A 23,739-nucleotide genomic window follows, 5' to 3' on the forward strand; every position below is an offset into this window, starting at 1 on the left:
TTCTGGTAGGGAGCGGGTCCGACAGCAGTGGCTTCGCCCGCTCTGAGACCTGTGATGGTATCCCAAATGCCGTCTGCAGCAGCAACAAGAACTAATAGCGAGCTTTGTCTACACCAGACGAGGAGAGCTAGGGTGGCCCCCAGGACTCAACCCACGGGGGAGACAGCACCCAAAGATTGACTATGTGCCCAGCCTGGGGCCGAATCCCCCCCAGGCAGAGCTCGGAGGGCACATCTTCGCATTTTCAACCTCGCCTCGGACAGAAGAGTCATCCCCTGCACGCACGCGGACACACACCTGCCCCGTGGTCCAGGGCGAAGGCGGAAGTGGGAGGAGCCAGGGGGTGACCAGGGGGTGTCTGGCCTTCTTGCCAGACATCATCCAGGAACCTAACCTCGAGCCAGGGTCGGGGGACTTGTTTATGAAAAGATGCTCTTCTGAATATCCCAGCTGCCACGGCCAAGATCAGATCACATCCCAGGGTTAACAGGGTAGAAATATACAAGTGCCGGGCTGTGATCTCATGGCCAAAGCTGGCTGCGTGCTTTGCGTGGCCCTGTGCAAAATGAAAATGCAATGTTAAAAAATGAGGAATCTTTAAAAAAAAAAAAAAAAAAAGCAACTCCCAGTTGAGAACCTGATGTATAGCAGCGGGAACTCAGCTAGGTGCTCTGTGATGACCTAGGTCAACGGGATGGTGGGGCAGGGGAGTAGGAAGGAGGTCCAAGAGGGAGGGGATATATGTGTACACACAGCTGATTCACGGTGCTGTATAGCAGAAACTAACACAGTATTGTAAAGCAACTATACTCCAATAAAAGAAAAAAACGAGGAATAATTCAAAAGGACCACAAAAGCATGTAGGCAAGCACAGGAGCTTTGCAAGAGCAGGGCCCCCCAGCAACTTCAGGGGTTTCCAGCCTCACCCACAGCTCAAAAAAAGGCACAAAGTTTTCAAACTCCAGCAACAGTGAGATCGAGGCCTCCTAGAGCTCAGACCCGTGTGACACCCCCCCACACACCCCCACCCGATAGCATCCTCTGGGCCACTGGCCTCCAAGTTTGTTGTGAGCAATCAGATCAGATAATGAAGGTGGAAGGGCCAGGGTGGCAGGCGCTACCCAAACAGGACGGATTACTATTATTCAGCCAGACCGGCGAGCGCCGGGATTTCTGAAGAACATTGACATCCCCCGGCAATTAAGTCAAATTAACATAATTCCAACAAAACATCTAATTTTAGCTATGTGTAACAATCCCCCCTCAGCAGCACAGACACTGTGCCTCACATCAGAGCAGCGCAGCGCCAGAGACGCAGGAAGGAGACCAAGGCTCAGTGACACAGGCCTCCCCCAACAGGCAGGCAGCAGATTGCTTCTATTTTCACAACCGAAAGACGCGCTCCTGGATGGCTGATCTCACCCTCGCGGCCAGCCGTCCTGCTGGCCTGGCTCCTCCGAGCTTCCCCAGCGACTGAGGGGGCCTCAACATCCAGAGCAGCCCCCCTGGGAAAAAGACGTAGCAGCGCCCTTGCCAGAGGTGAGATCCTGAGACTCTCCCATGGACAAGTCCTCTGGCCTCAGTTTTCCGGTCTGTGAAATGGGAGCAATAATGCTCATCACGTCTCCATGTGTCAAAAAGATCCTTTAAAAAGTCAACCATTGGGACTTCCCTGGTGGGTCCTGTGGTTAAGAATCTGCCTTGCAGCACAAGGGATCTGGGTTCGATCCCTGGTCAGGGAACTAAGATCCCACCTGCCGCAGAGCAACTAAGCCTGCATACCACAAGTACTGAAGCAGCGGCTCTCTGGAGCCCTCATGCCACAACTAAAGTGTCCGTGAGCCACAGCAAAAGATCCCACATGCCACAGCAAATATCCCGAGTGTGCGACTAACACCCAATGCAGCCAAAAAAAAAAAAACCACAAAACTTCTTTTAAAAAAGAAGTCAGTGATTATTCTCTTTCTGCGCACATGCTGAATGTAAATCATCAGATTCATTCATCCAACCAGTAGGTTCTAGGGACACAGAAATGACCACGGCACAGCCTCTCTGCAGGGTCTAACAAGGAGAGCAGCAGTCAGGCCAAGCCGAGGCAAGCTGCACCAAGGATCGGAGCCAGCCTGCTGGCAGTTCTTGTACAGTCCAGAAGCTGAGAATGGCTTTCACATTTTTAAATAGTAGGGGGGAAAATAAAAGAATAACATTTTGTAACACGTGAAAAGGTGCTGAAATCCAACTTTCAGTGTCCATAAATAAAGTTTTGTTGGAAACCAGCCATGCTCATTCATCTGCACACTGTCTATGGCTGCCTCTTTGCCAGGCTGGCAGAGCTGAATGCCTCCAAACGAGGCTGAAAAATATTTCCTATCTGGCCTTTTAAAAGTCTGCCCAACTCTGGACTTGCTTCTAGTGGGGTGACCTATTAGAAACTGTCCTGGTTTGTCTGGGACACAGGGCTTCCAATCCTAAAACCGGTTCAGTCCCAGGCAGACTGGGACAGCTGGTAATTTCTGGCATTTCAATCATCTCTTCTGCCCCCTTTCCCTTAGTCAAGTGTGAGCCCCTAAAGAGCAGAAGCACATTTGCTCTGTGTAGGCCCCCACCCTAGACAAGAGAACTGAATAAAGAAAATAAAGGAAACAAACTACAAAATTCTAAGTATGCTGTGTCCACAAAAGCAGGAAACAAAGGAACAGTCTAAAATAAATACATGCTAACATACAGGAACAGTGTATTAGAGAACAGAGCTATGGATGATTTTAAAAAATGTTTCTCTGTTTAGTGAAATTCTTATAATGTTATTAGATGAGTTCTTAAAAAAATTAAAAATAAAAGCATGCCAACCTCTGGTTAAAACAAAACAATGATTGCTGGAATGGTGAGACTAGTAGGATGGATGGAACACAAAAGAGGGGCAATTATTTCTGATTGGTAGTCAAGGACGTCTTCTCGGAAGAGGTGATAGTTTTTCTGGACTTTAAGGATGAATAGGAGTTTGTTGGGTAGCCAAGGGGAGAGGGGTTTCAAACTTTGAGTGCAGCATGGGGTACGGCAGCATGTAGGCAAGGACCCTGCACAAATGATGAAGAGGGGGAAGGGAAGAAGATAAGTGGGAAGAAGAGCTTAGGCCAAGGATGGAGAACACAGTGTGCCTGCAAGAAGCTTTTCTTATCCCGTTTCCCCAAGAAAGAGCACAGTGAAACAGAGGGCAACTAAGACAGACAGGGCTTCGCAGGTAAGGAAACTGCCTTCCCAGTGGGAAGTTAAGGCCTTCCCGGTGGTAAGGAAACTGCCTGCAGTGTAGGAGACGCAGGTTCGATCTTTAAGTTGGTAAAATCCCCTGGAAAAGTAAATGATAACCTGCTCCAGTATTCTTGCCTGGAAAATTCCATGGACAGAGGAGCCTGGCCGGCTGTAGTCCATGGGGTGGCAAAGAGTTGGACATGACTTAGCGACTGGACACAGCACAGCACAAGATAGATAACAGACAGACAGACAGACAGACTTGGTAACTCAAGGGGCAACCAGGCCTTACCTCCCAGTAGTACCCAGAAGGCCCAGGTTTCAGAGCTTGCTCATGCATGTGCCTGGGAGAAGTGACCCCCCTCCCCCCCACCGCCTGCCCTGGTCTCAGTTCCTGCATATAGAATGAGGAGGTTGTCCTTCACAAACGAGCCCCCGAAGCTGCGGATGCATGGAATAAACCCAGCGTCCACAGCAGGCCGTGGCTGGCCGTGCACAGGTCCCGAGCCGGGCCCGAGCTGCACGTGGGCCCAGAGAGCAAGAGTTAGGACAGCGGCTGAGGGCTCGTGGGAACAATCCATCCAGAGCACCTTTCCGTCCACCCGGCCTGGGGAGGGCTCAGGCTTCTCCACCTAAACTCAGCCCCCTGGCAGCCTCCTCTGTGCCAGGGTGCCCGGGGGGGCCCCTCCGCCCACGGTGCAGGGGAAACACCCCATCTCTGCAGGTGCTCCCACTTGCTGCCTGGACGTGGCAGGGCCCTTTCCACAAAGAACCAAAGGACCAGAGCCCCTCAGCCCTTCGCCGAGTTCCTCCTACCAGGTCATGCTCAAAGAACCCCAGCTCATAAGGGCAGGGATTTCTCGCCACTTTTACACATGAGAGCTGAGCCTGGGGGCCTGGCTCTAGCATGAGCTGGGCCACTAGGAACGGCTGTGTGATCTGATGAGCCACTTCCTGTCTCTGGACCACGGTCTCCCCACAAAGGGGCAGGGCTGTGAGATCCCCAAGGTCCCTTCCAAGATGCTGTGTTAGCTGGCTTACTCCAATCCCTCTGTGCTATGGGTGAGAGGCTCAGAGAGGCGAAGCGATGGTCCCAAGGTCACCCAGCCACGTCTCAGCATCCTCAGTGCTGCACGCTCCCACGACCAGGCGCTGGTTGGGCACTGCCTCGGACGTCTCTCTGTATCCATCTCCAGGTCTGTGTGTGTCTTGAGTCTTCACGAGGGAGGGCTCATGCCTTCTCTGCCACGTGGTTTGGAGGCCCGCATAGAACGGGATGCATTTTACCTTGCAGAATCATGGAACTGACCTGTGTGGCGTTCTTGTCCACCTCCAAGCTCGGTGCTAAGGGCTTTTAAAATGTCCTCCATTTCCAGCCCCTCATGGTTCCGCCCTTAGGAATGCATTTCATTCTGTCTGAGCCTCATCACAGCCCTAGAGGTGGTAAGGTGCAGGCTTTCCCATTCGGCAGTTGGTGTGAACCCCAGCCCTGGCTCTGATCAGCTGTGTGACCTGGGACAGTTACTTAACCTTCCTGAGCCCTCCAAGGTCCTGTATAATGGCCCATTCAGCCAGCCTCCTGGGTGGAGTGGGCTCAGGTGAGTCACATCCCCCGCTGTCCCTTCTGTTCCTCAGAGGAGAGAATACGGGCCACTGATGGCCGGGCCTCGCTGCGTCCCTGCGGGCGGCGGGGTAGGCGGCTGGTGGATGCAGAAAACCAAATGCAACACGGATTTCGGTGCACCACACGCTACATCTGCTTCTGCCCGCTTGTTACAAAACTCCAGGACTTCAGAGAGAGACAGTCTGAAGACACACAGCACAGGCATGTCCAGACAGTGTGAATCACACTGAGTCTTCCCAGGCCCACTGTCCTCCCGAGAGAAACGCCTGTTACCTGCCTCTCTGCACGGCCGCCAAGAGTACAGCAAAGTAACTCACTGGCCCTGCTGGCCACCCGCCCAGCTCCACGTGACAGTGGCTACTGTCCGTGGGGCTCTCTGAGGCCGGAGACCCAGGCACTCACCTCCTGGATGATGCAAGCACTGGAGAAGGTTCTAGTCCAACAGCCCTGGCCATCCCCCTCCTGGAACGCTGCTCCTTCCTCTCTCAGCCCCTGGAGAAAAGGGGATGGGTTTGCAGAGCCTGGGACGTTGCATTCCCCAGACAAGGCAAGGACTACGGGGGACAGAGGCTGAAAACAAGTAAACAAGCTTCGCCTGGGGCTGAACTGGGGGAGACCAACCTCTCCCTCATAGCTCAGCCAGTAATGAATCCGCCTGCAATGCAGGAGACTCAGGTTCAATTCCTGGGTCCGGAAGATCCCCTGGAGGAGGGAATGACAACCCACTCCAGTATCCTTGCCTGGAGAATCCCATGGACAAAGGAGCCTGCTGGGCTACAGTCCTTGAGGCCACAAAAGTGGGACACAGCTTAGTGACTAAACCACCACCAGCACCATCAACTTCTGAAAATCCTGGCTCCTCGGGAGCTCAGTAGGTGACAAAGCAGGGATTTTCCAAAATTACGTAATTCGGCTCTAAAAGCCGAGTCTCTGAAGAGCCAGGATGGGCTGACAAACCGCAGGACGCATCTATCCCACGATGCATCCCCTGTTCTTTGGGCCGGGGATCGGCCGCGTCTGCTCTCCAGGGAACGGCAGGCAGTGGGGACCCCTGGAGCCCCTTCCCCCATCAGAGTCAGGGCCTCCTGGGCTCCTTCGAGCTCAGGGAGGAGGCTGGCTTTGCTCATGACCTTGAAAGCAGGTGACAGCCTCCCTCGCCGAGCACTGAAAACAGAAGGTGCCCGCTCTCTCATTCTTTATTCACCTGGCAGGCACCCTCTGCCCTTCCAGAGGCTGCACTCGTGATAAACGTAGGAGGCGGCACCAAACTGGCCACAGCAGGGAGTCTGAGGAGTCACAGGGGATGCCTGACGAACCCTGCGCCCAGGGCACCGGACTGCTGACCTTGAGCACGGCCGCCTTCCAGCAGCCCGCGTGACCCCGGCCCTCGCCAGCATGCCCTCCTCTCCCTGGTCTGCCCATGATAGCGCCAGCCTTGAGTCGGTGACCCGTCAGAGGGGATGAGTGTCCACACACTGAGCCAGCACCTCGAGCTACGCAGTCTTCCACGCTGTTGCCAACATCCCTGTGCCCGGCGGTCTGGGGTCCATCAGAGCTGGACCTCAACACCCGAGGGCCTTCTGCATCCAAGTGTCTGCCCGGCACACCTTCGGCCATGGCGGGCCAGCTGCCCTGAGGCCTTGGAAATTCACATGTTCATGGAACTACCCTTACTCCCCCAGAAGGGCCTTAATTGCGTGCATGCGTGCTCATTCGTGTCCGACTCTTTGTGACCCCAAGGACTGTAGCCTACCAGGCGCCTCTGTCTATGGAATTTTCCAGGCAAGAATACTGGGGTGGGTTGCCATGTCCTTCTCCAGAGGATCTTCCTGATCCAGGGATCAAACCTGGGTCTCCTGCTTTGTAGGAATATTCTTTACCATCTAGCCACCGGGGAAGCCCAGAAGAGTCTCAGAAGCCCTCTAAACCAGTTCCCTTGCTTAAGAGGTGGAGAGAAGAGAAGCGAAAGGCAAAGGAGAAAAGGGAAGATATACCCATTTGAATGCAGAGTTTCAAAGAATAGCAAGGAGAGATAAGAAAGTCTTCCTCAACAATCAATGCAAAGAAATAAAGGAAAACAATAGAATGGGAAAGACTAGAGATCTCTTCAAGAAAATTAGAGATACCAATGGAATATTTCATGCAAAGATGGGCACAATAAAGGACAGAAATGGTGTGGACCTAACAGAAGCAGAAGATGTTAAGAAGAGGTGGCAAGAATACACAGTAGAACTATACAAAAAAGATCTTCATGACCCAGATAACCATGATGGTGTGATCACTCACTTAGAACCAGACATCCTGGAATGCAAAGTCAAGTGGGCCTTAGGAAGCATCACTACGAACAAAGCTAGTGGAGGTGATGGAATGCCAGTAGAGCTATTTCAAATCCCGAAAGATGATGCTGTGAAAGTGCTGCACTCAATATGCCAGCAAATTTGGAAAACTCAGCAGTGGCCACAGGACTGGAAAAGGTCACTTTTCATTCCAACCCCAAAGAAAGGCAATGCCAAAGAATGCTCAAACTACCATACAACTGCACTCATCTCACAAGCTAGTAAAGTAGTACTCAAAATTCTCCAAGCCAGACTTCAACAGTACGTGAACTGTGAAACTTCCAGATGTTCAAGCTGGATTTAGAAAAGATAGGGGATCAAATTGCTAACATCCATTGGATCATTGAAAAAGCAAGAGAGTTCCAGAAAACATCTATTTCTGCTTTATTGACTATGACAAAGCCTTTGACTGTGTGGATCACAACAAACTGTGAAAAATTTTGAAAGAGATGGGACTACCAGACCACCTGACCTGCCTCCTGAGAAATCTGTATGCAGGTCAAGAAGCAACAGTTAGAACTGGACATGGAACAACAGACTGGTTCCAAATAGGGAAAGGAGTACGTCAAGGCTGTATATTGTCACCCTACTTATTTATCTTATAAGCAGAGCACATCATGAGAAATGCTGGGCTGGATGAAGCACAAGCTGGAATCAAGATTGCCAGGAGAAGTATCAATAATGTCAGATATGCAGATGACACCACCCTTATGGCAGAAAGCGAGGAAGAACTAAAGAGCCTCTTAATGAAAATGAGAGTGAAAAAGTTTGCTTAAAACTCAACATTCAGAAAACTAAGATCATGGCATCTGGTTCCATCACTTCATGGCAAATAGATGGGGAAACAATGGAAACAGTGATAGACTTTATTTTTATTTTGGGAGGCTCCAAAATCACTGCAGATGGTGACTGCTGCCATGAAATTAAAAGATGCTTGCTCCTTGGAAGAAAAGTTATGACCAACCTAGACAGCATATTGAAAAGCAGAGATGTTACTTTGCCAACAAAGGTCCATCTAGTCAAGGCTATGGTTTTTCCAGTAGTCAGGTATGGATGTGAGAGTTGGACTATAAAGAAAGCTGAGCAACGAAAAACTGATGCTTTTGAACTGTGGTGTTGGAGAAGACTCTTGAGAGTCCCTTGGAATGCAAGGAGATCCAACCAGTCCATCCTAAAGGAAATCAGTCCTGAATATTCATTGGAAGGACTGATGCTGAAGCTGAAACTCCAATCCTTTGGCTATCTGATGCGAAGAACTGACTCACTGGAAAAGACCCTGATGCTGGGAAAGATTGAAGGCGGGAAGAGAAGGGAATGACAGAGGATGAGATGGTTGGATGGCATCACCGACTCGATGGACGTGAGTTTGAGTAAGCTCTGGGAGTTGGTGAAGGACAGGGAGGCCTGGTGTGCTGCAGTCCATGGGGTCACAAAGAGTCAGACATGACTGAGAGACTGAACTGAACTGAGAGGTGGAGAACTGAGGCTGGAGAAGTGTCCAGAGCTGTTCCAGAGAGAAAAAAACTAGAACCCAGGCTCAGCTCTCCTGATCCCACAATCTGCTCTTTTCGTCCACAACCCGCGCAGCTAATGCTCGCACATCATCTGGGGGTGATGAGTGAGGAGGGGAGGCCCCTACTATCCAGATCACACATAGTCATCACCCACTGAGAAACGCAAGGTAACGGGTCCATACCTTGTGTGGTCCTAGGACTTGGCGGCAAGTGCCATTCTCTGTGACAGACGGCAGAGTGGAAAGTTGTCCTGGACGTCCCCTTCCCTGACCTCCCTTCAGGCCAGGCACCTCTTCTCTGGTATCCCTGGCCCACACTTGGGAGAGCTTCTTGGAGGGGGTGACGGTGGGTACAGAAGGTGCAGGGGGCAGGGTGGCACCATAAACCCAGGCAGCACCGTGTGGGGCATGGGGTAAGACCCCAGGGGTAGGCAGGGTGTCAACAGCCTCGGAAGTCATGAGGAAAAGCCTGGCTTCAGTCTAAAGGTGACAAGAGGAAACTGGAAGGGCTCATGACGAGAAAGGGCGTAGGCCAGACTAGAAGGGCAGCCTTAGAGGTTCCGGAAGGTGCAGTGGAGGCACAAACTGGGTGGAGGAAGCTGAGTTCACGGGAGAGACCCTCACATGCTTCTCCAGAAGAATCTAATGATGTTATTGCATTCACCTTGGTACAGAGTCATGAAGGATACTCTTTCCATCTGCCTCTTCCAAGTCCTGTTGTGCGTGAGGCAACATCAACAAGTGGGTTAAAGTGCTAAGACTCAACCCTTTGTAGCCCAGATGTCCTTCAAAGGCAGATATGCTCAAGAATCAGGTCCTCAGGCCACAACACACATGCACAAGCCAGAAGATAACGTGAAAAGAAAGGCCAACCGTTGAACTATGGTCTGCTCCACCGATAGCAGAGTGCAAGGTCCGGCTTCAGCACTGTGTTTCCCAGGACACGGCTCCACGTCCACAGGGGCACAGGGTTCCATGCACACCGCATGAGCTGGGATCGGCTTCTCGTTTCCCAGGGGGCAGAGACTAAACCACCTCTTTCCAAGGGCAGTGAATGCATCTGCCAAACCTCCACACCACAGGAGAAAGTAACATCTCCACAGATTCAACACAACTCTACCGACATTTCAGACTTGGACATCTTTCTGACTTGGGCTGTTTCCGATTCTTCGCTTTCACTGGCATTTGAGATCAGGCTCACATTTCTTCATTTTTGTTAATTCATTTAAGAAATTGGCAGTGATGCTGGATGAGCATACTAACCTTGAGAGGAATCCTTGATGGTCATCTCTGGAAAGGAACCCTGAGCCTATAAGGGTCATGCCTTGGATCTCATTGGTTGCTCCCCATGGAGGGTAGGCGGATGGGTGCAAGCAGGAACTAAGGCATCAGGCTGGCAGGTATTGAGTGCTTACTGTATGTCAGGTGCCTGGGGGCTTCCCTAGTGGCTCAGACGGTAAAGAATTTGCCTGCAATGTGGGAGACCTGGGTACGATCCCTGGGTCAAGAAGATCCCCTGCAGAAGCAGAATGGCAACCCACTCTGGTATTCTTGCCTAGAGAATTCCACAAACAGAGGAGCCTGGCTGGTTACAGTCCATGGGGTTGCAAAGAGTCAGACACAACTGATCAACTAACACTTTCACATATATTAACTCATTCAATCCTTCTAATAATCCTGAGTGGTTGTCCAGTAGATATTTCCTCTGCCCTACAAATGACAAAACCGAGACTCAGAGGAAAACTGAGAACCTTGCCCAGAATCGCCCAGTTAGCAAACATCTGGGACACAGTCCCTGGGCCACCTGACTCCATCCAAGGCCACTGTTTGCGTCTCTACAGCTCGGACATCTTGACCCAAGACACCCTCCTGGCATACAGAGTGGTCCATACAATCTCCTGGCCTCCTTACTGGGCACCATGGCCTAACTTCATCTAGCACCCGCGAGGCGATGTTGTAACTGAATTCTGACAGTGGAGCCGGTGTCCATGCTTGAGGCCGAAACCTCAGCCAATGGGAGATCCAAAGGCAGAGAGCACGCACATATCCTGAGTCCTAGAAGAAGGTCGGAGGACAGCTGAGTGTAGCTTGCAGGAGAGATGAGACAGGAAAGGCAGCTCTGGGCTAGACTGGGGACCTTGGACGCTGGAGTGAACTTCTAGGACTTTATTTTAAGGGCAATTAGGAAGCCAGCGAAGGATTTAAAGGCAGGAGTGTCGACATCTGATTTGCATTTTTGGAAGATCACTCTGGCTGTGGAATTGAGCATTCCACCCAGCACACACACACACACATACATTTTCAGGCTGGTTTACAATGGACAGCTCCCCATGCCAAGACCCAGCTGCCTGGACTCTCAGGACCACACTCCAGCTCCACTTGGCGCCAGAACATTCTGTCACCTACTGGGCTCCAGTCCACATCACCTTGGAATTCTTTACTGGCATGTGAGGTCATCCATCCATGCCAGCTTCTGTCTCTAGGAGACACACAAGTGGAGGATGCCTGGGACCCTCCTTGACAAGCATGGCATTCTCTGTCTTTTAATTACATTACATTTTAAAATGCTATTACAGCTGAAGCCTATCCCTACTTTTTTATTAGAAGCATATTCTTAAAAACCTGTTCTCTTAAGCATCATTTCGAATGAATGCATAGCATTTCACAACTTGGGTGATGGCATCAAGGTAACATCTTTAAGAGTGGCAGTGATTTTCCTGGTGGTCCAGTGGTTAAGCATCCACCTGACAATGGGAGAGACACAGGCTCGATCTCTGGTCCAGGAAGATCCCACATGCCTCAGGCCAACTAGGCCCACAATTACTGAGCCTGTGCTCTAAAGCCTCGGACACAATTACTGAGTCCACACACCCCAGAGCCCACGAGCCACAACAAAAGCCCCTGCAGTGAGAAGACCACCCACCACAACCAGCGAAAAGCCCACCATGTAGCAACGAAGATCCGGTCCGGCCAAAAAAGAAAGACTGACGAGGGGATTCCCTGGCAGTCCAGGCGTTAGGATTCCACACTCTCTTTGCCAAAGGCCTGGATTCAAGGCCTGGCTGGGGAGCTGAGACCTCTGCCCTGCGCCTCCCCTGCAGGCGTGAGTATCTGCCAGTCAAATGCCCGAACTCCCCCCACGCCTAGTCTTGCAGGCTTGTCAGGTGCATGGGCCTTAATTAAGGCAATCTCTCAGATGCTCTGCACACCAGGGCTTTGCGGGAGAGCTCAGACTTGAACTGAGGGCCTTTCCTCTCCTTCCCATGGAGTCTGACAGCTTCCCCCCACATTGAGGAACACTTCCTATTAGCTCCCCCTCCATCACATGAGCCCCTGGAAGCTACCGAACAGTTCAGTTCAGTTCAGTCGCTCAGTCGTGTCCGACCCTCTGCGACCCCATGGACCGCAGCACGCCAGGCCTCCCTGTCCATCACCAACTCCTGGAGTTCACCCAAACTCCTGTCCATTGAGTCAGTGATGCCATCCAGCCATCTCATCCTCTGTCGTCCCCTTCTCCTCCTGCCCTCAATCTTTCCCAGCATCAGGGTCTTTTCAAACGAGTCAGCTCTTCGCATCAGGTGGCCAAAGTATTAGAGTTTCAGCTTCAGGATCAGTCCTTCCAATGAATATTCAAAACTGATTTCCTTTAGGATGGACTGGTTGGATCTCCTTGCATTCCAAGGGACTCTCAAGGGTCTTCTCCAACACCACATTTCAAAAGCATCAATTCTTCGGCACTCAGCTTTCTTTATAGCCCAACTCTCACATTCATACCTGACTACTGGAAAAACCATAGCCTTGACTAAACAAACTGTAGATCCCATAAAAAGGACTCATCATTTTCCTCCTCACCTGCTCCATGAAGGGCACCCAGCTCCATGAAGGGCACCACCAACTAACCACCCCAGCGCCAAGTCAGATATGAGGCCTCACTGCCAGTTCATATCACACACACGTGGATGTGTTCACATATGTCCAGAAGAAACCCACAGCATCATCCCCGAGTGCTTACTCACACCCACTTTATTACTCACAAAGACCGACTTCCTCCACCACCCAGACGTCTACAGTCTGTCACACGCTCCATCACCACTGGCTGCCGAGCACGACCACCTCACCCGCCTCGGGACCACTGCTCAGCATTCTCAGTGCCCTGCTTGCTGTGCGACCGCCCTGTCCTGACCCACCTCTGCCCTGGAGACACAGCAGCTTTGCACGCTTCTCTCTGGAGGACCTCAGGCTTCTTCTGGGCTTTGGCCCTGGCCTGGCCCCAGCTCAGCTTCCTCTCTAGCTCCCCCTATCCTCCCAACCTCTCTTTCAGCTCCTGCTACTGGGCTCAAAGGTCCTGGGCCAGCTCTGTCTCCAGACCCCACTGGCTCACCCTCCACCCTCGCTGTGGCCTCAGCTGAATGGCCCGTCCCTCAACACCTGGCTGACCCTCAACAGTCCATGAGGACCCAGCCTCTCCCCCAGAGAGCCTCCCCAGACCCTACTCCCAGCCAGGCTTACTCCTCCCACAAGACTGGCCACAGCGCTCAAGTCAACCCTTCCTTCCCCACGTCCTTTGGGAAATTGGACACAGAACAAATAAGAAGTCCAGACAAACCTCCTACCCTCTCCTCTCTTCCCTTCACTGGCTGGTTCGATTTGTCCTTGGTCTTGCCACGTCCACCAGCTGCTTCCTGTCTATCTGCTAGAACAGAGCCTCCACGCTGCTCTATGGAAGCATCATCACCCGGGGGACCTTACTGGACAGGCGGGCTCCTGGCCCCACCATCCCCAGTGGCCGATTCTGCAGGGAGGCAGTGGGGCAGGTGTGCCCGTGACAAACCCTCTCCTCAGGGTGGCTCTGAGCCTGGCAACGTGGGGGAACCGCCGGGGCCGTTTCTTTCTCTCCTCCCTCTTTCCTTGCGGGTCTCACCGTGAACGTCTGGGGCTATCCCTTCCATCTCAGAACTGGGTTAGGCGTCATGGCTCCGGCCAGTCCATAATTAACTGCCTCCTTTCCTTCCCTCTCCTGGGATGCTTCCTCTGACTCCACCCTGACTTCTCCCAACTCGACTTTAAGGCTAGTCTATGCCTTTTCATCTCTTGAGCCTGTTTTCTCTCTGACTGCACTGCTCCTCATGGGCACCTCTTAGCCCACTGGACATCTTAGGAACGGAAAATGAAACCGCAGACATTCAAGGAGGGACTCAGGGCAGGAGTCTGGCCCTGCTGTTTCTGTTCCCACACATCCAAGTTGAGGTCTTGGCAAGCATTACACATAGAGGCCCAGGACCTCACAGGTATCCAGAAGAAAGCAAAAGTCCCAGAGAATTAGGGGGAATGGATGAAAACGGAGACACGTCTTCACTATAACTCCATGTAGAAGCATGTTATTAAATGATTATACAGAGAAGATGCCAGCTCTGTGGCAGGAAGTGTGGCGGGCGCATGCTCAGTCATATCCAACTCTTTGCAACCCCATGGACTATAGCCCACCAGGCTCCTCCATCCACAGAATTTTCCAAGCAAGAATACTGGAGTGGGTTGCCATTTCCTTCTCCAGGGGATGTTCCCAGGCCAGGGATCAAATCCGCATCTCTTGCGTCTCATGCGCTGGCAGGGGGACTCTTCACCACTTGTACCACTGGTAGGAAGAGAAATCTCTAAAACAGGCAGTAAAGGGAGAAAGGACTGTTCTGTGAGGCAGGTGAGATGGAAACAGAGCAGGCCACCCCTGGGAGTCACTCATCATCCGGCCCCTTGTCTTAACCCAAGGCCTTAATGGGGTCTTCACCATCCCACGGGCTGCTCCAGGGATGTTCAGAGGAGCCCGTGGACCCCACCACCCACCTAGCATCCCAACGCCAGTGCTTCCATCCTGAGCCCAGATCACCAGCCCCTGTTCTCAGCCTCCTCGGGTTACTTCCCACACTGGCAGCTTTCCCTCTAATGTGCAAATCCTTCCCGCGTAGGCAGGAAAAATACCGGCATTCTGGCTCCCCTCCCAGCACCTGGTAGCCTTGAACACACCGAGGATGTAACAAACGGGTAAGAAGGCAGCCTAGTGCAGAGGCCTGTGAACGAGTTTTGGACCCAGGCCCCAGCTCTGAGGTCACTGGCTGCCAGAGGATCCAGCGAGATGATGCCCGTAGGACCCACAGCCTCTCATTGCATACAGGCCCTCCTCGGGTAAGCAAAGAAGGGTATTTGCAGCTCTCATGGTCAAGGATGCCCTGAAACAGATAAAAAGGCATTAACTGACACTGCAGAAGTATTATCACCTTAGCAAAAGTACAGGAAAATTTTCTTCTCAGGAAAGCATCCGGTCACATGGGCAGCAAAGGAGAAACAAAAGGTTTTTTTGGTTTCAAACTGGCAGGCCACTCAGTCTTTGCTTTATCCCTGAGGGTTCCTCATGCAAGTTCTCCTTTCCTGGAGGATGTGCTGGGCTTACACTCCTGAGATGCACAGGGTCCTCCCTGGAGGAGTCTAGTCTGCCCATAACAACACATGTTTCATTGTCTGCAATATTCCACACCCAAGGTTTATCAGCCAGGGCTCTAACAGGGATGGTATTCTTAGAAAGTTCAGGAACCACATTTGTGTGCCTCTCTTGGCAAGCAGCTGTAATTGTCACCCAGGGCTTTAATAAAGCCCATCTAAAAGTTGTAGACTGCACCCATGGAGATAACTAAGCCTGCAATAATAAATCTTGTCAAAATAGGAAATTCATTTCTTTCCTGAAAATGAAATGGAGAAAATGATTTAAAGTGTCCTTTTTCTCATTTACCAGCACTGAAATAATAATGGGCTGGCCTTGCCAAGCCAATGTCAAGATTTCACCACTGGAAGTCGGGCTGGAGCTTTGGCTTTGAATTCATTAGAAAGAATAATTTAATTAACAAATGTTATTATGTTACTAACTGTAACCTCTTAAATAGACAGGAGTTTTAAAGTTTACAAAGTACACCTCCTTTATTCTCATTTCAATTTCACAGATGAGAAAAGAGGCTCAAAGAAATTTGGTGGCCAATAGGTACGAGAACTGAAACCAGAATCCAGGCGCCTGACTCCCAGCCCAGCGCTCTGTACGAGGTAGATGTTTGAGCTGCTTTTCAAGAACCAGGAATGGCGAGATGGAGCCAAGCAAAGCATATCTGCCTTTTCCAAAAACCAAAACACTGATGGCACCAGACTTTGCCTTAGTCAGAATAATTCAGGGAGGGGGAAAAGAAACCCCAGATTGACTTAGTTCCACCTCTATAGGGCCAACTCTTCAAACATCAAATAGAAAGACCAAGGGAAAAACTTCTGAACCAGTTAAATGTAGCTCCTGAATCATTTCAAGCCATAAATATTTGTTGAGTGGTTATGTGCAAAGACTGGCTTTGGCTTCAAGGAGCTTATAATCTAGTAGAAGGGATAAAATAAGAACACACGTCTCATACACACACACCCATGCGCATGCACACACACACCCAGAACAAAGGCTGGGGCAACCCAGAATGCAGAGAAAGAGTGATGGAGGATTTAAGAAAGCCACCTCATGCAAAGAGTTGACTCACTGGAAAAGACTTTGCTGCTGGGAGGGATTGCGGGCAGGAGGAGAAGGGGATGACCGAGGATGAGACGGCTAGATGGCATCACTGACTCGATGGACGTGAGTCTGAGTGAACCCCGGGAGTTGGTGATGGACAGGGAGGCCTGGTGTGCTGCAATTCATGGGGTTGCAAAGAGTCGGACACGACTGAGTGACTGAACTGAACTGAACTTGAAGAGTGATGGGCTTTGATGGTGAAGGAGGAAGGAATGGTTGATGGGTTCACCCTACGGAGACAAAGCCCGGGAATGAACCAACATACGTGAAAACTGTCTGGCACGTGGAATCCACTCACTAAAGCTTGCTTGTGTTTATGGAAAGACGGGAGGAAGAGTGCTTCAGTTCAGTTGTTCATTTGCTCTGTCATGTCTGACTCGACTGAACTGAACTGGAGAACTCTTTCCCCCTTCTTTCCAAAAAACACAAGCAAGTCCTTAGACTGAGGTGAAAAGATAAACTTTGTCATATTGAGAGGAGATAAGCAGAACTAGCGAGCAAGAGAAGGGTCCCAGGGTTGGCTCCTGGTCCCCTCGGCAAGAGGTCCCTTGCTCCAGGTTCCGAATCTCAGCTGCTGCTCCACCTACTCTGAACAGCGGCTATGATGCGGCAACCACACACTGCTGGATACAACTAAGGGTCTAACACCTTCTTTGCCCATAAGACCCTGCTCTCTGGGTCTAGCGGATGGTTGAGGGTGATGTCACGTAGCCCCCAGGGAATGGCCCCACCAAAACTGCCCCTGCAGCAGGGAGGGAGGACTGGATTGGGAGATGGCCAGAGAGCGAGTTGGGAAAGTTCTCGCATCTTCAGCCAGTGCCAGCGCCTCCCAGCACTCCAGAGAAGAGCAAGGCCACGTCCCTGTATTGAGGCTCCCTGGTACTAAAATAAGAGACACCAAGGTGGCAGTTACCCAAGTCATGGTACATTTTAAAGCCTTAAAACTAAATAAATGAGTGCATTTAATAGTGAACATGCAACCATGATGCTTTCCAAAAGCCAAATGGAGATTTCATATACACATATCAAGGCATACCGCGACATACACTACTGCGGTGATTTCATGGCAGGACCTTGGTTTAAGGATGTGTGAGGAACATGCTTCTTTCTGATCCTGTGCGTTCTTCTTGGGTTGAATGTATAGATTCACTTGAAGGTACCAGCAGACGTTTACATCTGGGACCCTTTACAAATGGGAAATGTGGGTTCACAGGACACTCCTGCCTAATTTCCTGCCCTTCATCCCATTCTTATTCACCCACGCCTCCCTGCTCCATCCCACCCTCTTCCTGGGAATAAGCCCTGGCCACCCCACAGGGCCGACAGTCTCCCACAGGTCCCCCTAAATCTCCCTGTGATTCCAGTCACTAGATCAATGGAAGACATCTCCGCAGTCCAGGAGCAGAGCCTCGTCTGCTGCATGAGGAAGGCCCAGGGCCCCGGAGGATGCTGCGGAGGCTGGCAGGGCCGACAACACTGTCTGCACAGCTAAGCAGAGATGGCCACTTTCTGCTCCTGGGCTTCCGTTTTTTCCTTTCTGTACCCTCACCTGGGCGCCTCAGGGCCCTCTGCAGACACTGCTGTTCCAAATGGCTAAACTCACTTGACATTTAGTGCAGCAGGGACCCTGCAAGGGACTAACTGCAGGCTCGGTAGTAGAAGTCACTGCACCAAAAAATTAGATGGTTCCACTGCCTGCCTACAAGGCTCCGGTGGTTTGCAAAGTGATCAGGAATGAAAGAAAAGTCGGGCTTTCTTTAGGTGCTCCCTAAAGACAGTCAAGAGCGCACTGCTCACCTAACACAAGCAATGACCAAGAACCACCTGGGCGAACAGAGGCAGACATAAGACCCCACCCATTCACCCACCCATCCCCACCCCCACATTCATGGCATGCCTGCTGGGTATCAGATGGACAGCTGTGAACAGGGCCTGGTCCCCTCCTTCACCAACATCAGAGGATGAAGGAGATGGACAGAATAAGAGACGAGGAGAAAGCTCAGTAAATGCCACCCGGGGCACTTACAGGTGCTGCAGGCTGAGGGTCACCCCTTAAAGTAGGGCTGAGATTCCAGCCCCCTTCTCTGTTTGCCTCCCTCCCTCTTCCTACTTCCCCCACCCCTTTCTTGAATTCTGCCTCACCTCACCTTCATCTCCAAACTCCTCATCCTCGTCTCCCAACCTCAAGCTCCAAGAAGGCAGAAAAAGCGTACATATCCTTATGCCCAAGGCTTCTTCAGCCCTAGAAAGCTGCTGTTCGTAATGCAAATGCCTGCTTAACACATGCCCTGCAATTTATTTACTTCCATCCCCATCTTCAGATGCAGGGGACTTATCAAGTCAGCATCATAAATACTGGATCTTATTTATTTTTTTTTCCAAAAAGCTGCAGTTCCAACAGCAGGCATCTGATGAGGACGTATGCCGCACAAGCAGAGAAATGAATGAAGCCCCAGAAGAATGCAGGCCTTTTTCCAGCTACAGAGTCTGAGCTCAATTCCCTGCGTCGAGGTGGTTTCTATCTGTGTCAGTCAGCACGTCACAACAGCAGCCTCCAGGCCCGCTGCACAGCACCCCTCAGCCAGCGCCTTCCCACACAATACCAGCAACTGTAAAAGCTGCAACCACCACTGAAGTTACAACCGTGATGATTTCTACAAACTGGGAGCGCTGCGGTTCTGCTCCGTCAGACCCCGATAAGTAGGTTACCCGTGGGACAAACGCCTTCCCTTTCCGTAAATCCTGAATGCCCTTGCTGAGCTCCGCGCTCCCCTGAATTACCGGTTCACTGGCATCAAACGACTATCTGCATGTGTGAATTCTTTCTTCGTGCTGAGATGAGGGTGGTTCCACAGCCTCCCCGAGTCTGGGGTGACCAGGGTAGAGCCCTCAGCTGCTCAGTCTTAACATACTTCGCCTCAAACCATGAGTTCGTTGGTGAAAAATGGATCTAACGAAGACCTCACCTTATGTGAACCCTCCCTTGGGCCCCCACCCCCACCTCGGCCATCTGCTCAACCAGCTCCTGCACGCGCGTCCTCAGCCCTCTCCAACCAGTCTTTCTGCACTGCTGTGCCTCCCCTCACCTTTCCCCAAGGGCCTGCCACCTTCTTGCGATGTTGCCTTTTGCTATAAATTTTAACTCGGCACTCTGAAATGGCTCGCAAGACCAGGCTGATGGCAAAAAGAACTCACTAGCATTATGAAACACAAATACAGCACCCCAACACCTCGTCTCATACCTTAGTGCCCCTCTAGCCCAAAAATCCCTTGAAGAGTTTACAGCATCGCTATCACTTTGAATTCAGGTTTCCTTATTATTGCTGTATCCCTCCTAGCACCCAGGATACTGCGTAAAATAATGAAAATCTGTGTGGAAGATTTTCAAATGCTTACTGACGCAGTATGCTGTGACCAGCTAGTAAAACAAAATAACCCAACTGGTTGGGCGGGGTGGGGCGGTGGAGGGGGAGTGCAGAATATGTTATCAGCTAGACTTGACATGGAGATTAAGTTGACTAAGAATGTCCAGATTAAGAAACAAAAAGAATATTGGACTTGCTACTTTTCTAGGAGTGTCTTGCAGGCAGTTGGGATTCAGAGTTATACTGAAGGGAGTTAGAGTGAATGGAAAGAATTCTCAGAAGAGAGGAAAGGGAGACTTTTGATTCTGGCTCTCTCTCTCTCTCTCTCTCTCTCTCTATATATATATATATATATATATATATATATGGTCTCAGGAGCATCAAGGAAGAGGCTGGGGAGCAAAAAGTGGGATAAAAACATTGAGTGAGCAGTTTGGGAGAGGATGGGCTTGGCTCCTAAAGCACGAGGCAGGGATGGAAATAGAGAACACGCCTTCCTAAGGAGAAGTTTACATTCATGCCAAGAAAGTGGGTGAGCACTGTCAGATATAACCAGACTGCCCCCCGGCCTGACTCACAAGATGGGCTCTGGGCTCCAGTATTTCAGATGCAGCAGAAGGGCCTGATGGAGCGTTCTAAGTGGCACGAACCCAAACTCCCGCTCCCCATCAGCTTGGAGAAGGCTTCTTTTTAGGTCCTGCTAAAGTGGTGGTGCCTTGGTGCAACTACAATTTACACATGAGACGGCAATCCCTTGTGGGGGAGGAAGACTGCCTTTGGAAGGGATATAGGAAAGCCTAGCACACCGGCCACTTGGGGTGCAATCAGAGAACGTCTTTGCTCCTGGATTTCATCTCGAGGAACTGGCTGGATGTGGGTCTTGCTAACTGGCTGGTACGAGGAGGAGTAGGACCCACAGGCAGCCTGTCCCCACGCTGCTCTCAACCACAGGCTTCAAACTTCCTTCTCAGAGGGAGCCAATTTCAAGGAAAAAAAAAAAATGTTTCCTTCTCAACCAAGACCAGCGTCTCAGTCCTGGAACCCTGAGGGCCACATTCCCAGGCAATGGGCTCACAGGCCATGCCCCACCTCACCGTCCACAGGTTAAAACGGCTCTGCTGGAGCTGAAGTTCAGCCTGTCTCCAACCCAAAGAACCGCATCCATAGGCGCCTGGCCTCCTCCATGGGGGCCTCCAAAACACCCCGACTGGAGCCCTCGCCCAGTCAACTGACTCCCTCCCTTCACAAGGGAAGGTATTTCTCACCAAAGGTGTTTTTACTAAAAGGTGCTTTGAGTTGGGGGTAGAAAGGCCCCAGACCCAGAGTGCTGAACAGACAGCAATTGCCCTAAGGGGTCTGGGTCTTTGTGGGGGCTGTCTTGTCACTACCAGCCCCGGCCCCCACCACCAACCGACTCCTACACAAAAAGGAGACCTGTTCTCTGACCAGGCCCCTGAGCCAGGCTGGACAGCACCTGGGGCCGGTTTCCAAAGGGAAGTTCTTTTGGTCATCCGCTGCTCATCTTGAGCACCCAACTGGAGACGGTGCCAAATGCCCACCCGTCCCCTGCCTCCATCAGACTAAGCAGTTCTGCCCCGGGGCCCCACAGGGTGAGTCAAGGTGCTTCCCGGGGTTCAAGGAGGGTGGGGAAAGGGCAGAGGCCCCACCATTGAGACCTGGGAAGGAGGCTCTCTGCGCCTCCAAGAGTGGGTCACCGGGGAGGCGGCGGGCAGAGCGGTCTCCGGAGCCCAGGGCCGCATTTCCCAAAGCGGCTTCCTTGGAAAGCCCGGGAGAGGCGGCGAGCAGCCCCCAACCCGGCGCCGACCACGGGGGACGGGGGGGACGAAAAGTTCCTCCCGGCGGCGCCGGGCCCGCGGCGTCTGTCCAAGGTGCTGAAAGGTCTCCGCGGGCGGGCGGGCTCCTGCGCGCCCTCAGCCTCCGGGCCGCCCGCTCTGCCCTTCCAGACCCTTGCCCCGTCCTCCTCCGGCCGCTGCGAAGCCCTCTCCCTCCACCGCTCCTGCCCCGCGCGCCCTGCACTCGGCAACACCGCCTCGACCGGCCGCGGAGCCCCGCGTCCCCCTGTCTCTCCGGGCTCCGCCGCGCCCCTTCCCCCAGCGGCCACCTCCGGGCGCCTCTGCCTCCCGGCTTGCCGCCCGCCCCCCCAACCTGCCACCCCTTACCTTCTTCTTTCGGTCACGGGAGCGGTTCCTCCGCTTCCTGTTGGATTCCTCCTTCTCCTTCTGCTCCTGGAGGGCCTGCGCCTCGATGTCTTTGATTTTCTTCAGCTGTTTGGCCGCTTGAGCCATGGCCGGTCACCGTGCTCCGGTGGGTCCCCGCCTCCCGGGCCCTTCGCACTTGGCGATCCAGGTGGCGACACCCTCCCGGGGAGGAAAAACGGAGTCTGCCCTCCGCGGTGTGTGGTGGGGGGAGGGGGCGGGGGGGATCCGGGGCGGCGGGGGGCGCTGCCCTCCCCGCGGCGGGAGGCTGCGGCCGGGTCGGCGGGGACGCGGCCGCAAGAGGCGCTGAGGGCGAGGAGCGCGGCGGCTGCCCGGCGGCCCCCGGATGGCGCCTCCCGCCGCGGCCGGAGCTCCTGGCGGGCGCCCGGGACGGGCTCTGGGCTCTGCCCCACCGCCTCCCTCCTCCCCTCCCTCCGGCCCCCTCCCTCTCCTGCGGCGGCGGCGGCGGCGGCGGCGGCGCGGGGGGCGGGGGCGGGGAGGCGGCTCGTACTGCGGCGAGCGGCGGGCGGCGGGCCGCGGGGAGGGGGCGGACCCCAGCAGTTAACGCAGGAGGGCGCGGGGGCAGCTGGCAGCCGGGCTGCCCCGCCGGCCCGACGAGGCTCGGCGCGCGCGGCGCCCGCGCTGGCGCATTGCGAGCGCCCGGCAGCAGGCGCGCGGGCCGGCCGGGCTCCGCCACTGCAGTGCCGCCGCCGCCAGACGCACGGGCCCCCGCGCCGTCGGGTCGCGGGGAACAAAGCCGCCGCGCCGCCCGGAGCTGCCGGAGGGCCCCGCCGCAACGAGCCGGGGGACGCGGGGGAGGCTGCCCAGCCGACCGGCGCGCCTGGAAGCGGCGGCGGAAGCGACCGCATCGCGGGGCGCGGAGGCCAGGCCCGCGTGGCCCGGGCGGGGGTCGGGGGCGCGGCGGTTCCGGGCCTGGAGCGCCCCCGGGCGGCGGCCGAGGGGGCCGGGACGCATCCCACCCCACCTGACCCCCGCCCGGCCTTCCGCCTCGGGCGCCCGCGGAGGGGCACGGTGTCCAGGCTCCCCGGAAGCTCCGGTTCCCCCGGCAGCTCGCCTAGAGCTTGATTTGCCCGGCCAGACCATGTGGGCCTTTCATTTGCATATTTACCAATTACAGATAGGAAACGCGTCCGAGATGAAGTTTGCCTTTAGTTGTCTCTTGAGAGGAGTGGATCTAGGTATCGGCCCGGGGACCACCCCCGCCCCCATTCCTGGCATCTCACACCCCGTGCTGCGCGTGTGTGTGCGGCTGTGCGAGCCACACCCCTGGTCGTGTGGGTCACCGGCCGCAGACCCATGCTGCGGAGGGGAAGGGGCCTTTGGCTCATCCCCCAGCTCCCTGCATGACCCAGTGCCAGCCACCGTCCCTCAGTCTGGGGCCTTTCCCAGGCCCCTTCTAGCCCGGCCAGTGGGAGGGAGCTCTTGGTCCACGTAGAGCTAAAGAGGAATTGGTGGAGGACGGTATTTCAGAATTAGTGAAAAGTTTTGATCAAACAATCTGCTTCTTTCCACCCTCCGAAACTGAGGGCTTGAGGCAGGCTAACCAGCCGGACTAGAGCCTGGAAGTGAGCATTCGATCTCCATGTCCCTGGCAACCGTCTCCACCCAGCTGCTTGCCCGTAGCTTAGGTGCTGTATGAAATCTTGCTTTGAACATCCTTCTTTCCCAGGGCTGGGTCCTAGACCCTCTCCCTTTCTCACCCTGGATCAGCGTTGTTCAAGCAAAACATGACGGGAGCCACTAATCCCAGTCCCACAAGTAATTAATTTTTTCAAGCACCATATTTCTTTCTAAGTTCAAAGAAATTGGTACGATTCATTTTAATAATATATT

The 23,739-nt window shown here is 53.3% G+C and overlaps 1 protein-coding gene across 9 annotated transcripts in view; it reads right to left on the minus strand.

Annotated features, from left to right (window-relative positions):
* ANK1 (ankyrin 1) overlaps positions 1-22,044 on the minus strand; it is a 239,438-nt gene extending 217,394 nt beyond the window's left edge. For all 9 annotated transcript variants that reach the window (XM_060407159.1, XM_042241370.2, XM_027962535.3 and 6 more), the window contains exon 1: positions 21,850-22,044. In XM_060407159.1, coding sequence (XP_060263142.1) covers positions 21,850-21,975 — 126 coding nt within the window. In that variant the 5' untranslated portion in view covers positions 21,976-22,044. The remainder of the gene's footprint in view (positions 1-21,849) is intronic.
* Positions 22,045-23,739: the final 1,695 nt, after the last annotated feature.

Source organism: Ovis aries, chromosome 26 (genome assembly GCF_016772045.2).
Source record: "Ovis aries strain OAR_USU_Benz2616 breed Rambouillet chromosome 26, ARS-UI_Ramb_v3.0, whole genome shotgun sequence".
Taxonomy (NCBI): Eukaryota; Metazoa; Chordata; class Mammalia; order Artiodactyla; family Bovidae; genus Ovis; species Ovis aries.